This window comes from Ahaetulla prasina, chromosome 2, assembly GCF_028640845.1.
Source record: "Ahaetulla prasina isolate Xishuangbanna chromosome 2, ASM2864084v1, whole genome shotgun sequence".
NCBI lineage: Eukaryota > Metazoa > Chordata > Lepidosauria > Squamata > Colubridae > Ahaetulla > Ahaetulla prasina.
In genome coordinates, this window is record NC_080540.1 from 280,905,554 (window position 1) to 280,923,474 (window position 17,921).

At 41.3% G+C, this 17,921-nt stretch overlaps 1 protein-coding gene across 1 annotated transcript in view; it reads left to right on the forward strand.

The window, feature by feature from the left end:
* The window catches only part of ADAMTS12 (ADAM metallopeptidase with thrombospondin type 1 motif 12), a 190,730-nt gene that overhangs the window by 111,382 nt on the left and 61,427 nt on the right, over positions 1-17,921 (forward strand). The window contains exons 7-11 of the mRNA XM_058170200.1: positions 2,417-2,566; positions 5,983-6,126; positions 8,249-8,393; positions 15,518-15,610; positions 17,352-17,497. Coding sequence (XP_058026183.1) covers positions 2,417-2,566; positions 5,983-6,126; positions 8,249-8,393; positions 15,518-15,610; positions 17,352-17,497 — 678 coding nt within the window. The remainder of the gene's footprint in view (positions 1-2,416; positions 2,567-5,982; positions 6,127-8,248; positions 8,394-15,517; positions 15,611-17,351; positions 17,498-17,921) is intronic.

Below are 17,921 nucleotides of genomic sequence, written 5' to 3' on the forward strand. Positions count from 1 at the left end.
TTGCAGCAGAGGGAAGCCCACTGTTCTCTTTTAAGATCATTAGAAAGATTGCAATATGACACTATACATGTCTCTTGTGTTATACTGTATTGGTGAGAAAGAAACAGAGACTACTATTGATTGTACCATACCCAGAACCTATGTGAGGGTTTTTTTGTGTGTGGCTCTTTTCTTCTAATTCTTAATCCTCCTTTCCATAACATTCCAGTATCATTCGCTCTTATCCTCTCTTAAATCAAAAGAGTAGGAAGGGGACATTTAGGCTACTCAACCCCACTTTCAGCTCGATTCAGGAATCTAAATTAAAGCATCTCCAACAGCTTCTGCTTGAATCAATTCAGTAACAGAGAGCTCGTCATATTTCCAGCTCATTAATTCACTGTCAAACATCTTCAGTTTTTTCCCCCTATCTTTCTCTCAGTATTTGCTCATTTGAATCCATTATTCTCTGGCTGTCATTACTCTGCTAAGCACTAACTTACCAAAACACCATTTGGCATATTGTCACATCATCCCCATCAGGTATAAGGCAATCCTTATTATACCTGCTTATCTTTAATTTCTTCTAGATTGGGTAGTGGCGATGACTGCTTATCCACCCATTTGGATGACAAATTCATCTCCCCACAACCTTTGGGATAGGGTGAAATTAGAATGGAAGAGAATGTGGCTGTGGTTTTTCTATCTTTAAGTATATTGGTTTCTATTTGTTTTTATTATGTATGTGTCACTTTATTTTTGGTTGTAAACCACACAGAGGTTGGTTTAAGATTGGAGTGGGAGGGGGGACAGTGCCAATGTAATCCATCCATCCATTTCTCTGGCAGTTCCCCAAACATCCATTCATCTAAAAAGATGGGGGGGTAGGAAACCCCAAGTTTTCAACCTCCATGCATAGAATTATATATATAAGCTTGGATTGCTTTGTATTGCTGCGGTATTGTCTGACCTGGTCAGCAATAAAGAAATTAATCTAGCAGGGTCAAGGCTATAAAATTACCTCAGAGTAAACAGTTCCTAAGTAAAAGATTATGCAGGATTTGTGGTAAAGATTTACACTCATGCCTCTGGTAATTTCTGGATCATACTGCCTAACTTTGCATCAAATTATATTCAAAAATCTTAAGAAACCAGAGCCTAATCTACTAAAGAACATAAAATGAAGGGGAAATGTTTTTGAAAAACAACTCCCGTCCTTCAAAACTCTTTCCCAGATAGATAAATGCAGAAGCAAATATTTTTGGTTCTTAATTATCAGTGTTGTTTGGCTACAGTAATCACAGTGCTGTCTTGCTTGTGACTTTTCCACAACAGTGCTTGTTAACAATAATTGCACACTTTTGAATACTGCTGTAATGACCTGAAATCTGTGACTCACTTTGCATTTTGTAAAAAGACGATTCCATAGATGGTGCTATAATGCCTCATTTCTAATTTAGGAAGTTATAATTCAGCTTCTGAACACAGCTTATGGTAAGGATTACATAGAATGAGAATAAAAATGTTGTTAGAAAATGGAAAATACTTACTGGAGGGAAAAATGCTGTAACAGATGTAGAAGGACATTTGTTTAAAAAAAGTTCATTTAGGGCAACTAATCAAGGAGAGAACCAATCTAGAACTAAAAATAAATTTCCTGACAGTTAGAATAATTAATCAGTGGAAAGGCTTGCCTCCAGACGTTGTGTGTGCTCCAACACTGGAAGTTTTTAAGAAGAGATTTGACAACCATTTGTGTGAAATCATATAGGATTTCCTGCTTGAGTAGAGGGTTGGACTAGAAGACCTCGAAGATTCCTTCCAACTCTGTTGTTCTGTTATTCATATTAAACAAACAAGAGCATCTATGAGATTATTATTAACATTTTTTTAATTTCATAGCCCCTTCTCCTTGTTTCTGTTATTTAGGGGACACATAAAAAGAATGTGGTTACAAAAAGGAGAAAATGCAAAGCCAGGAACTCTGGAGGTTGAATTTCTAGATTTCTGATGAAATATGAATCTTGGTAGATTCCCAAAAGTAATGTTTGCATCAACCTCTTTGTGTACACTTTCTTAGAACTAAGAGCACTAAAAACAGTGGCCCTAAATTCTGAGTGTGGGATTACCTCAGTGGTGAAATCCAATTTTTTTTACTACTGGTTCTGTGGGCATGGTGTGGCTTGGTGGGCATGGCAGGGGAATGATACTGCAAAATCCCCATTCCCTCCCCACTTCTGGGGGGAAGGATATTGCAAAATCTCCATTCCCACCCCACTCTGGGTCCAGCCAGAGGTGGTATTTGCCGGTTCTCCAAACTACTCAAAATTTCCGCTACCAGTTCTCCAGAATCTGCTGGATTTCACCTCTGGATTACCTTGAATACACAGGGTTTTGTTTTGTTTTTTAACATCAAGCTTTTTTGCTGTGGTCACAGAAAAGATATTTGTGCTGGCATGAATCAACCGTGTGAAACCTTAGGCTTGTCCCATCTCTCGGGAATGTGTCAACCACATCGGAGCTGTAACATCAATGAAGATTCTGGCCTACCTTTGGCCTTCACGATTGCCCACGAACTTGGACACAGGTAGGAATAAATCTTGTGGAGGTGCGGCACAATGAAATATTTTTTAAAAAAATTGTTCAGGCAGAAATTGCATAAGACTAAAGATACACAAAACCAAGTAGATGACAATTAGTAAAAAAACGTTATGGCTTCTCCACTTCCCTTCCATTTATTACTTCAACTGCTAACCCACTACCTATATTTTTCCACTTTGAACTTTAAACATATTGGAAGTCTTGATAAACAGAGGTGTTAGTGCAGGGGTCAGCAACCCACAGCTCTGGAGCCGCATGTGGCTCTTTCATCCCTCTCCTGCGGCTCTCTGTTGTTGGTTGGCCCCACAATTGATAGGGCTTTCGATTAGGACAGGTAGAGGAAAAAGAACGCCACGCTAGGAGGAGACTCTGTGGTGGAGGAACCAACTTCCAGTCGGCAGAGGAAAAAGGACACTGTGCTAGGAGGAGACTATGATGGGGGAACCAGACTGCCGGACAGCTCCAGAATTGAACGGGAATTTCCAGTTTGGACCTTTGTGGCTCTTTGAGTGTTTATGGTTGCCGACCCCTATGTTAGTGGATCCTTGTTGCTGTCCTGGCTTGGTTGTTTTCTTGAAGATGTTTCATTACCAAATTAGAGAAACATCAGCTAGAAAGGGAGTGGGGTTTGCTCTCTGTTTATATACAAATGGCTTGCCCTGTCAATATGGGTGATTTTAGTGGTTCATCTCTTGGCTAGCTGCATCTGGCTTAATCACAAAGAAATGTTCTCTGGAAGGAAACAATCCCATCTGGTCACAGTGGTTACTTGGGAAATGGAGTTAAGAATGTGCAAATTAGCAAAACTTACCTAGAGGCTAAATGAAGAGAAGGCTCAAGGGAGACATGATTATCAGTCTTCTAATATTTGAAGGGTTGTCATAGGAAAGATGGCGTTAATTCATAGCTCCTGAAGGCAGAACAAGAAGCAGTGGGTGGAAGCTTGTCAGAGGAGATTCAACCGGGAAATAAAGAAGAATTTCCTGATAGTGAGATGATTAATCAGTGGCACAGCTTGTCTCTGGAATTGTGGTTGTTTTATTGCTGGAGATTTTCAAGATTGGACAACAGTTTGCCTGGAATAGCATAAGGTCTCCTACCTTGGGCAGGCAGTTGGATTAGAAGACTACCAACGTCCCTTCCAATCCTATGATTCTCTATGAAATAAACTAAGCATTAATAGCATTATTGACAATTAAAGTGTAGAAAATGCAGCTTTTATTTCATACAGTACCACCAGGATTATTTATTTATTTATTTATTTATTTTTCAAATTTATATACCGCCCTATCTCCCTAAGGACTCAGGGCGGTTCACAGGCAGTTAAAATACATATAAATACAGATTAGAAACAACAATTAAAAAACTTATTCTATTGCCCAAATTTAAAATAGTATAAATAATAAAAACCCCTTAAAACCCATAACTTTAAAATCTAATCCAGTCCCGTGCAGATGAATAAGTGTGTTTTAAGCTCGCGACGAAAGGTTCGGAGGTCCGGAAGTTGACGAAGTCCTGGAGGGAGTTCGTTCCAGAGGGTGGGAGCCCCCACAGAGAAGGCCCTTCCCCTGGGTGTCGCCAGACGGCACTGCCTAGCTGACGGCACCCTGAGGAGTCCCTCTCTGTGAGAGCGCACGGGTCGGTGAGAGGTATGCTGACTGTATATGTTCCGTTCGTGTCCTTGTAAATAAAAGGTCAGTCTTTTTTTGCTGTACCATCCTGAAAGGATGTTAGGAGGTTCTTTGAATCATTCCAATATTTGCACATCCTACTTTTTAATTTAAAAACTGTTTGCCATTATGAATTGCCTTTAATGTAATCTGTTAATGGTAACCAAAATATATTAAAACCAACTTTTTCTGTTTACATAACTCTCTTCATCCGTTCTCTGAAATTCAAGTATTTTTTTTTTTAAACGCAAACAGGATGCTAAAGAGGATACCCAAATGAATAGCAACATCCAACGACCTGCAACAGGCTATTCCTTCTTTAACTTATTTAGGGTCAGTTTAAGAGAATCGCCTGTAGAGAGATGGTGGCAAATAAATTAAATAAATAAATCAGCTGCCCTGTCCTCATAAACTTTATAGTTAGCAAAACAAAGAACTTCAAAGTAGTTTAGATTAGATCAGATCAGATTAGATTAGATTAACAGAGTTGGAAGGGACCTTGTAGGTCATCTAGTCCAACCCTCTGCCCAAGCAGGAGACCCTACACCATTTCTGACAAATGGCAATCTAATCTCTTCCTGAAAGCCTCCAGTGATGAAGTTCCCACAACTTCCAAAGGCAAGCTGTTCCATTGATTGATTGTTCTCACTGTCAGAAAATTTCTCCTTATTTCTAGGTTGAATCTCTCCTTGATCAGTTTCCATTCATTATTCCTTGTCTGGCCTTCAGGTGCTTTGGACAATAGCTTGATCCATTCCTCTCTCTGGCAGCCCCTAAAATATTGGAGCACTGCTATCATGTCTCCCCTGGTCCTTCTCGTCACTAAACTAGCCATGCCCAGTTCCTGTAACTGTTCTTCATATGTTTTATTCTCCAGTCCCCTAATCGTCCTGGTTGCTCTTCTCTGCACTTTTTCTAGAGTCTCAACATCTTTTTTATAGTGTGGTGACCAAAACTGGATGCAGTATTCTAGGTGTGGTCTTTAAAAGATAAAGTTAAATGTAAAGGCTCCCCTTGCACATATGTGCTAGTTGTTCCTGACTCTAGAGAGCGGTGCTCATCTCCGTTTCAAAGCCAAAGAGCCAGCGCTGTCCAAAGATGTCTCCATGGTCATGTAGCCGGGATGACTAAACACCAAAGGCGCACGGAATGCTGTTACCTTCCCACCAAAGATGGTCCCTATTTTTCTACTTGCATTTTTTATGTGCTTTCGAACTGCTAAGTTGGCAGAAACTGGGACAAGTAACGGGAGCTCACCCCATTACGTGGCACTAGGGATTCAAACCGCTGAACTACCAACCTTTCGATCGACAAGCTCAGCATCTTAGGCACTGAGGCACCACATCCTTACTAAGGCTTTATAGAGCGGTATTACTACCTCACTTGATCTTGATTGTATTCTTCTGTTTAATGCAATTTAGGATTGTATTGGCTTTTTTGGCTGCCACCGCACACTGCTGGCTCATATTGAACTGGTTGTCCACTAAGACTCCAAGATCCCTCTCATAGTTTCTGCTATTAAGCCTGGTTTCACCCAGACTATATGTGCACTTTTGGTTGTTCTTGCCTAAGTGTAAGACTTTGCTTTTTGCTACATTGAATTTCATTTTGTTAGATAGAGCCCAATATTCAATCTGTCAATATCCTTCTGGATCTTGAGCCTATTTTCTAGACTTCCATGGCAGAACTTTGTTTTGAGATTTATTTATTCCTTGGGTTTCCTTCCCTTCAGTTTCGGCATCCAGCACGATGGAAAAGAAAATGACTGTGAACCAGTGGGAAGAAGGCCTTACATTATGTCTCGGCAGCTCCAGTATGACCCCACACCACTCACCTGGTCACGATGCAGCAAGGAATACATCACCCGTTTCTTAGAGTGAGTCAAAGTGACAATTTGAAAAATGGAACAGAATTGCTCTAAGCATCTTTCAGCTACCTTGGTACTCGTATATTGGGCTATAGGCTTGCAGATGGATGAAGATGGATCTACAAGTATAATTTTAGGAGCCAGTTGTGATTTTTCTAGAGTTATACCGTAAATCTTGTGCTGACATAACAGTACTTAAGTCAGGCTTTACATTGTCTCAGTGATGGTTGGATAATAGATGTACTGTATTATCTTGACTATACTGTAAGTCACTACAGGTAATCCTGATTTAGGGATCACAATTGGAACAAGCAACTCGGTTGTTAAGCAAAGAAGTTGCTAAGTGAAACAGTGACTGTGCTTATGGTCTTACTTCGACTTTCCTTTGTTTTACAGACCTATGAAAGTCATAAATGTGAGGATTGATCAGATTACTTCTTCATCACTGCTATAACTGTGAATAATCAATATACTAGGCAGCCAGTTGGTGATAGAAAACTAATTGTAATTGCAATGCTCCCTTTGTTGATTAATCCTACCTGTCTTATTCTGGATAAAAACTAACCCAGCTGTACTCTAGAATAAACCATTTCATAATAGAGTATTTCATGTGCAAAATTAATTTCCCCTGCAATATCTCCTTTTAATTTCAAAATAGTCTTGCTAGGTGAAGCCACTAGACTGCAAATGCCACGCTTTTCTTAGGTATATGAAATCCAAGATCACATCAGTGGACTTCTAACTGTATAAATTCCTCCTATCTTCCCACTGTAGTTCCCAAATCATCTGTCAAATGCCTTCCAGATTGTTGGGTGATGCATTAGAAGACATTCTGAGAATTCTTCTAGGGCTGCAGCAGGAATAGGGTAACACATCCCTGCCAATTTCACTGATGCAATTTAACACTCTGTTAGATTAGATCCTGTAACAATGAAGGTTTATCTTGCTGATTGACAAGTGATGAACTATAAATCTTATATCATGTTATCTTCTCCTTGTTCTCCGCTGCCTCCTCCTCCTCCTCTTCCACCTCTTGTAGTTATTAATGATTCCAGATAGCAGGCAGTGAAATAACAACACAATTTTTAGGACTTTTCCCTCTTCATCCTTTTTAGATGATTTTTCCCACTCTGAAAGTATATTTAGCTTGTGGAAACTTTTATTTAAATTTAATATTTTACTTAACTGTCCACACCAAATAGGTGGACATTTGTGCTGTTGTTACTTGAATGTTTATATGGCAAGGGCAGCAGTTGGCCAATCATGGTTAAACTCAAAATAGCTAAGAAGGGTTAAGCATTCTTCATATATGGAAGTGATGTTACTGGGAAGTCTGAGGGCTATAGGCTAGGCTGGGTAATTTAAAAAACATCCTACAAAAAGAACAAAGGCAAAATATTTTCATCCTGTTATCAGGAAAATATGTGGATGTGTCCATAGGTCACCACGAGTCAAGCTTGATTTATTAGAGTCTGATTTTAAATGACATTGAATTTTGCTGATGTGAACTAGGGGCAATAGGGGAGGCCATAAAAGAGGGCTTGGAGTTGTTATCTACTGCTTTAAACAAAATATTCCAAGATCAACATTTCTTCACATGCCTTGCCTCTTAAATCCCATCATCATACTCTGAATCATCTCATTAGCTTATTAGAAAATGATAAGATTAGAAAACAGGATGCTCTGATGAAGCTGTTTCCTGACCAGCACTGAACAAAACAGTATCTTCACCTCCTACACATAGTTACATATAATATTTTTTGCAGTAAGGGATCAAAAGAGCCATCATCGACAGTCTGGCTCGGAAGAATTCCTCCATCATCAATTTTTCCATTTTATTATTTCTATTGTAAGTATAGAGCCACCTTTTTCCTCGCTGGTGCCACTGGATTAGCCACTCACTCAATCAACTACTTCTTTAGTCTCCACCATCTAGTAGGTGTGCAGCTTGTAATGCAAGACATTTAGAAGGAACCAAGTTAGTGGCTGACATAGAAGATAAGGAGTGGTTGGTATTTCTGTCCTTCTTTGAAATATGATTGTATTTTACTATAGTTGCCCCACAGTAATACTGAACGCTCCCTTCTACCCTCATAATTTGTGAAGAATTAATCCTAGATGTCCATTGCAGCCATGGATGGGGCTTTTGCCTGGATGATGTTCCCAAGAAGAAAGATCTAAAGCCACCATTCATTGCACCTGGAGTCATTTATGATGTTCATCACCAGTGTCAGTTACAGTATGGACCCAATGCAACATTTTGCGATCAAGTAGACGTAAGTTCATGTATCCAATATTGATGGGGATTGTCATTTTGTCAAACAAAACAGGAATGATTGTATTTTATTCATACATTATTGATTTAGCAAATCTCTATACCTATACCTCTTACCTGCATGACTCTGGTTTACAATAAAACCATAAGGTAAAGGTAAAGGTTCCCCTCGCACATACGTGCTAGTCGTTCCTGACTCTAGGGGGCAGTGCTTATCTCCTTTCAAAGCCGAAGAGCCAGCACTGTCAGAAGACGTCTCCGTGGTCATGTGGCTGGCATGACTTAACACCAAAGGCGCATGGAACACTGTTACCTTCCCCCAAAAGTGGTCCCTATTTTTTCTACTTGCATGTTTTACATGCTTTCGAACTGGAGGGTGGCAGAAGCTGGAACAAGACACGGGAGCTCACCCTGTTACGTGGCACTAGGGATTCGAACTGCTGAACTTACCGACCTTTCAATCGACAAGCTCAGCGTCTTACCCACTAAGCCATTGCGTCCCTATAATAAAACCATACAATCCTATTAAAAAGAATAGTTAAAATCAAAGTTAAATACAAAATCAAAACAAAATTAAAAATGGAGCAGTTGAAAAGTTAAAAAGGCAGAGGGAGCGCTTTCAAAACAACCAGCCCAACCATGCTTAGTGCTAAAGAATATGAGCCAGCGATGTGCTGCAGCTGCCAAAAAAGCCAATGCAATCCTAGGCTGCATTAACAGATGGGTTGGAATCAAGTTCACGTGAAGTGTTAATACCTCTATATCAGTGAAGGCTAACCTTTTACGTCACCTTGTGCTGACCTATGTGCCGGAAATGGCACACAAAACCATCCCGCCTGGATCATGTGGCCTTGCTGGCCTTTGCGCGTGTGGGAGCGCCAAAACCCAAAAGAGCAACATTCCATTGTGCATGTGCATGCTGGCACCCAAGTTTCCAGTTTCCGGTGTGGAGGCATGCCCAATGAACAGCTGGCCATCGCACATGTGCGCGATGGAAACCCTGAAGTTTGGGTGCCAGCGCGCACATGCACGACGGAATGCTGCTCTTCCAGGTTTTGACGCTCCCGCACGCATGAAGGTCAGCTGACTGGTGCGTGTTTGTGCACAGGAACGCAGAAGAAGAGCCAGCAAGGCTGCGTATCCCTCACGGGATGGTTCTGCGTGCCACTTCCAACATGCGTTCCATAGGTTCATCAACACGGCTCTATATAATGCCTTGGTAAGACCACACTTGGAATACTGCATCCAGTTTTGGTTACCATGAGGTAGAAAAAGATGTTGAGACTCTAGACAGAGTGCAGAGAAGAGCAACAAAATGATTAGGGGATTGTAGGCTAAAACATATAAAGAATGGTTGCTGGAATTGGGTACGTCTAGTTTAATGAAGAGAAGGACTGGGGTCAGTGGAAAAATTTGCCCAGAGTAGTTGTGAATGCTCCATCACTGGAAGTTTTTAAGAAGAGATTGGACAACCATTTGTCTGAAATGGTATGTGGTCTCCTGCCTGAGCAGAGGGTTGGACTAGAAGACCTCCAAGGTCCCTTCCAACTCTGTTACTCTGCCATGAACACCAAACCACATAGAAATGTTGCTTCAGAACTGTGGATTCCAAACTCTGAAGCAGAAATTTCCCATTGCTTGTGAAATGTGGCAATTGTATAGCCAATACAAATGCCAGATTAGAGGAAGCCAGTGTCTTGAGTAAAATATGCCTACATATCTGCCATAGGATACATGTGACCTAAAGGAGATGAATAACCGGGGGTCTCAGGGTTAGAGATAGTCTCTCAAAGGTATTTTAAAAGCAGGTAGAAGTAATGAAATATACGGCAAATATTCAGTTTAACTGTTTTTATCCCTTTTAATTATATATGAATTTAAAATACCGTAATGCAAGTAGTCTTCAACTTATAACCACAATCAAACCCAACATTTCTGTGGCTAGGAGAGGTATTTGTTAAATGAATTTTGCTCCACATTATGACCTTCCTTGCCACAGTTGTTAAGTGAATCACTGCAGTTGTTAAGTTAGTAATATGGTTGTTAAGTGAATCTGGCTTTCCCATTTTGCTGGTCAAAATGTTGCAAAAGGTGATCAGCAGACTGCAACCGTCATAAAAATGAACCAGTTGCTAAGCATCTGAATTTTGATCACGTGACCTCGGCTATTCACACTAAGCCCTAATCATAAAAAACCAGTCACAAGTCACTTTTTTCAGTGCCGTTGTAACTTCGAATGGTCACTAAATGAACTGTTGGAAGTCAAGGACTACCTATATTTCTACCTTTTCACATGTTAGATTATATATGTCCAGATGGAGTCTGATTTAGTTCAAATCTGAACTATATAACCATCAGGCAAAATGATAATGTAAGAAAATATTTGAAAATCCTTCCCCGGCAATATTTTTGGATAATTTAAAAAAACTGGAAAAAAGGATATGGGGAAAAAAATGAAAAAGAATACATTTGTTTTCTTCCTACCATTTTTTTTGGTGCTTTCAGCTCCAAATGTGACATTGAGCCTTGAGCTGATGGCCAAGACGGGGGATTTTCCCATTACCCCTACTGACTTGAACTGGTAGCCTAAAGTCATAGAAAGCATTCCCTTGATGTCTCAGACTGACTACAAAATTGGCTGTGACAATTACATTATCTGGTTTTTTTTGTGCCTTTTAGCTACGGCCTTATTTCCTCACAAACTCCAGCTGTACGAATTAGCTTTGCAGGTAATAAAATAAAATTACATTTTAAAGCTTCCATTTAGTGATACGACATTTCAAAATCCTACTATTAAATAATAAGAAAAATATAGTCATTAACTACCAATGTCAGTTGTTCAAAGAAGACTAGGTCACCAGAGTTATATTAAATGAGAGGTATAAATATTAATATTACTTTATTAAAAGGTTATCGTAACATAATCTTCCAAGTCTGAATGTTCTTCCTCCCTTCATTTATCTTTATTCTTCATGAGAACCAGAAAGGGTCATATCTGAGACACTTATTCAAATTACATTTTTGTCCCAGATTCAAATTTCTTTTATATAACCATTGCCTTGGTTGCAGCTCTTGCTCTGGTCCATAACATTATTCCTATTGCCCTTTACAACTGTATACACATGCCGACATGCATATCTCCACACAATGGGATGCCTCTGGCTCTTGAGTTGGTCCCCAAAGGCCTTCCATAAGAGTCAAAGGGAGGAGAATGATAACCATTCTTGTCTCAGGAGTGGGTCTGCCCCCAAGAGTGCCCAATCTTAGGCTCTCTCCCACCACATCTGCTGGTGGTGGGAGCCATTAGTAAGTGCTATCTGGCCATCTGGACTGGATAGGCAGAAGCTATTTGGAAAAAATGGTCTCTTAGATATTCAGGTCTTGAGCAATATAGGGCTTTGATCAGGGGTGTGATTCAGCCGGTTTGGACCGGTTCAGGAAAACATGCCCCTCCCAGGAGTCTCCATGTGGCCCGTTTTGGATGCCAGGTAAGTAAGTGCAGGGTGCATACGGAGGCTCTGGGAGGGCGAAAAACGAGCCTACCAGAAGTCTGGAAACAGGCCTGTTTCCAGCTTCCAGAGGGCCTCCAGTGCCCGGAAGAGGCCATTTTTGCCCTCCTGGAGGCTCTAGAACAGGGCTCTCCAATCTTGGTCCCTTTAAGACTTGTGGAGTTGAATTCCACAAGTCTTAAAGGGACCAACTTCAGCTTTGCTGGCTGAGAGACTCTGGGAGTTGAAGTCCACAAGTCTTAAAGGGACCAAGATTGGAGACCCCTGCTCTAGAAAGCCTCCAGAGCCTGGGGAGGGTGAAAAATGGGCCTACCAGAAGTAGCAGAAGTCTGGAAATGGGGCCATTTCCAGCCTCCAGAGGGCCTCCGGTGCCCGGGGGAGGCTGTTTTCACCTTTCTGGAGGCTGGAGGAAAGTTCCAGAGCCTGGGGAGGGCAAAAATGCCCCCCACCCTCTGTGGTGCAGGAGGCCAAGTAGGCCAGTCCCCCATGACCACGCCCACCCAGCAACTGGGCAGTGAGCCGGTTGCTAAAATTTTTGAATCCCACCCCTGCCTTTGATGATAGCAACCGGGCTACAACAAACCTGAATTATACTTACAAATACAGTAGTCTCCAGGGCAGTTCCAATAGCAATGATGTAGTCTGGTAGAACCAAAATCACTGAGGCTTCTGGCTGGTCTTCAAGAGCAGCTCTATTTGAAGTTAATTACAGTAACTTTAAGCCTCAGCAACTTTAAAATGTGACGACATCAACTGCCAGAATTCACTGGGGAACATTGCAGTAGCCTAACTGGGAAATGACAAGGGTGACTCACTCAGGAAAACTTGTTTGACATTTATAATCCTCTGCTCCCTACAAAAGATTTTCTGTGGTGTTCTGCAATAATGGGAAGGCATTAAAGCCAAAATTAAAACCCAGTGGAAGAAATATTTATTAATGTCATTATTATGTGTGATTTATTCACACAGTTCTAAAATCTACTTTAGTATATACAGGAAGTAGAGTTTTTGTGTGTGTGAAAGATGCTTAATCAGCATAGCAGATTAGTGAAGGGAGAAAGCAATTTCCTCAAGGACTTGGCAAAGTGTTAGAACTAAATAAACAACAAAATAATGACTACTGTACAATGAGCAAAAAATTCTTAACTTTTGTGTGTACAGTGGAAAGCAAAACATTTTAATAGTAGAAATTGCTGACGTGATCAGCAATTTCTAGTATCAAGGTGTTTTGTTTATAATTTAAAGTGACCAGATTTCAGCGATGGCAAAGCGGGACACCAATGGGCTGCGCATGCGCGCTGAGTCTCGCCACCTGGCTGAAGGAGGAGGAGCGGCTGCTGCTTCTCGGCTCTTCCAGACAGGCTCGGCTCTCCTCGGCTCTCCTCTCGGCTCTTCCAGGCAGTGGGCGATCTCGCGCCCCCTTCTCCACCACTCCCCCTTCTCCACCTCCTCCTCCTCCTTTTGCGTTGCTGCCTCCCATTTTCAGAATGGGAGTGGGGGGGAAAATCGGGACTTTTTTGAAATGCCGCGGGACGCGGGACAAATTATTAAAAAGTGGGACTGTCCCACCAAAAGTGAGACGTCTGGTCACTATAGTTTATATGTATGTAATATACATATAACATTTATTATAAAAGCGATTGATACCAACTGAAATAGTCTAGTATCAATTCTTTGCTATTTCCACTTATTTCAGTAGAGACAAGGTCTATCCATACTGGATTATTACACCACAATTAGCTGAGACCTCTGTCAGCTCATAGCTTTGAAGTTGAGGAAATTATAAGAACTGGACATTTAACAATTTACCATTTTTTTAATTTTCATAAAAATAACTAATTAATTTCTCCCCAAATTTTGTAGGCAACTAGATCGCACACTGCTACTTCTTTCCCTCACCAAATCCCTGGGAACAGCCTTAAGGCAAACCAAATTGTAACGGCCTTCACTTCTGCTTCCTTAAAATGCTATCACTGTCTTAACCTGAGCTGTTGTAGGTTTGGCAACAGTACAAATGCCTTCCTTTTCTGGAGAACTGCCTGCCTCTTTGGATGCCATCTAGGGCAGGGGTCTCCAGCCTTAGTCCCTTTAAGACTCGTGGACTTCAACTCCCAGAGCCCTCAGCCAGCAAAGCTGGCTGAGGAACTCTGGGAGTTGAAGTCCGTGAGTCTTTGGACCCCTGATGGTTGGAGACCCCTGATCTAGGGTTTACCCAGATTTTTTGATCCAGAGTTGAGAGCCACCTTTGCAAAAAAAGGACTGGTAGAAGCAGGGGGTGGGTTTCAGCAGGTTCTGACCAATTCTGGAGAACCGGTAGCGGAAATTTTGAGTAGTAGAAAAAATTCTGACTGGCCCCGCCCCGATCTATTCTCTGCCTCCTGAGTCCCAGATGATCTGGAGAAAATGGGGATTTTGCAGTAACCTTTCCCTGAACTGGGGAGGAAATGGAGATTTTACAGTATCCTTCCTCTGGAGTGGGGTGGGCGTGGAGATTTTACAGTATCCTTCCTCTGCCACACCCACCAAGCCACACCCACAAGCCATGCCATGCCATGCCCACCAAGCCACACCCACAGAACCGGTAGTAAAAAAAAGTTTGAAATCCACCACTGCGGTAGAAGGGAGGAATCTAGTATCTTGATGACTATGTTGAAAACAAGATAAAAATTTTATGCCTGCTGTTTTTGATTAACTTACTCTGAGAGAGGAAAAAATCGTCAAATTTCTCTTACAGGTCAGGGCCTGGAGTTAGGAGCTGAGGGTGGAAGGCAAGACAAGGAATCTCTTCGCTGAGGAAGCAAGCACAGCATTTCAAAACAAGCAAACAAAATTCTAGCTTAAATTTGTTTAAGCTACAATACTGCGGAGCCAGAACTTCCCAGCTTGCTGTCATTGTTGGAACTTGTCGTTCCAGATTCCTTTCAAACTGACGTAAATTCTTCAGGGAGAAATGCCCCCTATTTTCCATTCTGCTTAGCCTAGATTCAGTGACTTAACGGGATGAGAAATATTTTCTCTCCCCCCACCCCTTTCCATTAATGAGATGTAAATACCTTGATGGCTCTTTCTAGATTCCCCTGAGTTCATGTTTGCTGCTTAGCAGGAAATGAGGAGTATAGGATTGGAACAAAATGCCATGTTTTCTCTCCTGGGAGTTTATTCTGTTATTCATTTAATAAATCTACCAAACGACTAAGTTTAAGAAATAATTGTATCCTGTGCAACTCCTGAATGAACTGAGAAGCACGGATATCTTCAGACTTCAAAAAAAGTCAAAATGGTGACTATGATTGCACAATCAAAGCCTCCCCCTCCACACTCTTTTAAATGTTTATTGCACATGTTGCATGCATGTAATAAAGAGCAGGGCTTGGAGTATACAATCACATCTGTCATTGTGACTTTTTTTGACCCCAGTTGACAAAGGAAGAACACTGGGTGCAATACTGCTTCCTTGTTCTTTGTTCCTACATTTATCAAATGATGATCCATGTTTCTTGAAACCAGTCCTTTCAAGCAAGTGTATTTTTCCTCATTCCTTCGACATTGTCCTGGGGTTCCATAAAGTGCTTATGGATGTGTGTTGTTATTACATTTCCAATTATTGTCCTTTCAGAATATTTGCCAGACCTTGTGGTGCTTTGTGAAGGGTTCCTGCCGTTCCAAACTGGATGCCGCAGCAGATGGGACAAGATGTGGGGAGAATAAGGTGATGATAAGATGGAGAAGACAAAAATGGGAAAGGTAGCTGGGTCCCTGTCTGATTTTTATTAGTGCTGCGAGAATTCAAGCCGAACCCTGGTGGCCTCTTATGCAACGTTTTCTTTTCCTGCATCTAAACTTTGCTTTTGCTCAATATTTCTCCTAACAATATCTCTACTGTGAATTCAGTCTGAAATCTTGATCGTCATCTGAGTATTGTCATTTTCTTCACTGGTGAAGCAAGACCTTTGCTCTTTTCAAATTGATGCCAGATTCTCCGTCCTCCTGTAGGAATATAAATTCCTTGCTGTTGCAGATCAGAGATGTGTCTTGGTAGCCGTGACAGCTCAATGAAAAAGTTTCAGAATCTCGCCTCCGTTCCGTCATTTATTTGTGTCAAATGCAGAAGTATTTATTTCTGCAATATAAATGGTTCGTTCTCCCACCTAACAAGTGTTCTTTTTTTTGTCTTTTCTAACTTTTTCCCCTAGTTCATCTTTTTTATTGCAATAACTGACTCTTCCCTATCTCTGGAAGATCCAAGTTTGTTTTATACCTGAGCAGATGAATTTTAATACTTTCTGTCTACGGAACTGTTCACATAAAATATTCAATAGGTTTTTCCACAGGAATTTTGATTTATTCAGAGTCAACGGATGTGAACTATTCTTATGCCAAGCTATGCCTTCATTTTATAATGAATGAAGTCATTTCTCTAAGATATCTTTCAGATGCATTCAAATTTCCAAGCGGCCGCAGCCAGGGTAATTAAGAGGACAGCAGGTTAGGAGAAACTCATGTACACATATGTAGTTTGGCAGGTTATATTTCAGAACATTTTCTTTTCAAAATTAGATCATCTTGTACTGAAGAATAGAATTACATGAACAAAACAGTTGCGGAAGGCTTGAGTACCCTTTGAAGACAGGGCTGAACTTTTTCAGAAGATATTTTGGAAGGAAGGAAGGAAAGAGAAGGAGGGAGGGAGGGAGGGAGGAAGGAAAGAAAGAAGGAATTTGACTTACCCAAGCGAGGTGAAGTGAGGGGAGGGTGGGACAGAGGGAGGGAGGGGGGAGTTTGATTTACCCAAAGGAGGTGAGGTGAGGTGAGGTGAGGTGAGGTGAGGTAGGAAGGAAGGAAGGAAGGAAAGGTTCTTGCTAACTGTGAGTTGCAATTGTCTATGAAGATTCTCAGTCATCCAGGACATGTTATCCCAAAGGTGTTTTTTTCAAGAGGCAACTGGATTTTCTGGTCTCTTGAAAAAAGCACCTTTCAGTGAGTTACAACTAAACAAATTGTTGAATAATATATCTTCTCCAAAATTTTCTGGCCACAAAAGGCTTTGTCCTAACTACTCTATGTACTTTATCCAATTGATTATGCCAAGTCTGTAACTGGATCTCCCATTTTCTTTTCAAATCCCTAACTTTGTCAAAAGTTTGAGGGAGGGGATTGCATCCCTCTTCCACCATCCAATCTGCTATGAGCTAGGGCGAGGAAACCAACAAGCACAAGAAGGCTTCTATAATCCTTTCTCCATCTGCTCAGGCAGCAATTCTTCTGGATCAGCATGGCACACCTCACACCTCTCCAGTTGCATATAAATAGTTGGGCTCAACCTTGGCTTTCAGTAAAAGGTGAATTCTCTTATGCCAGTTACCAAGGAGCTGCTGTGGTAGTCATGTATTTTCATGCCAAAGTAGATTTTTTTTCCCCTGACCAATTGCATTTGCTGCTTTATTATTCAGTGGTGCTTCTCAGGTGAATGTATAACGGTGGGCAAAAGCCCTGAAGCAATTAATGGCGCTTGGGGATCCTGGTCACCTTGGTCACACTGTACTCGGACATGTGGAGCTGGCATTCAGGCAGCTGAAAGACACTGCAATAACCCAGAGTAAGAACACTGAAGATTTCAATCTCCTTATAATCTAACAGTCTGTTCTCACGTACTTAAAGAATGGCTGCATTGAAGTGTGGCATTTCCTGTCTTTGGAGTGATCTCTATAGAGCAGGGTTGTCAAACTCGCGGCCTGTGGGCCGGATGAGTCACGCGCTGGCCACGGCCACACCCAGTTTAGCAAAGGGGGAGAAAGTTCTGATACGTCACGTGATACCACTGTGACGGCGTGAGTTTGACACCCCTGCTATACAGATTCTTTTCCAAGGTTTCATAGAGTAACTCTAGCCTTTTGCAAGAGTCAGTTATCTTTTCTCAGCATGGAGGAAAAAAGAAGGAGAAAAAAGAAATATGGAAGGAGAAGAAATAGGAAACCTGGTCATCTGGGACTTTGACCAATCTATCATGTAGCTTCTAACAT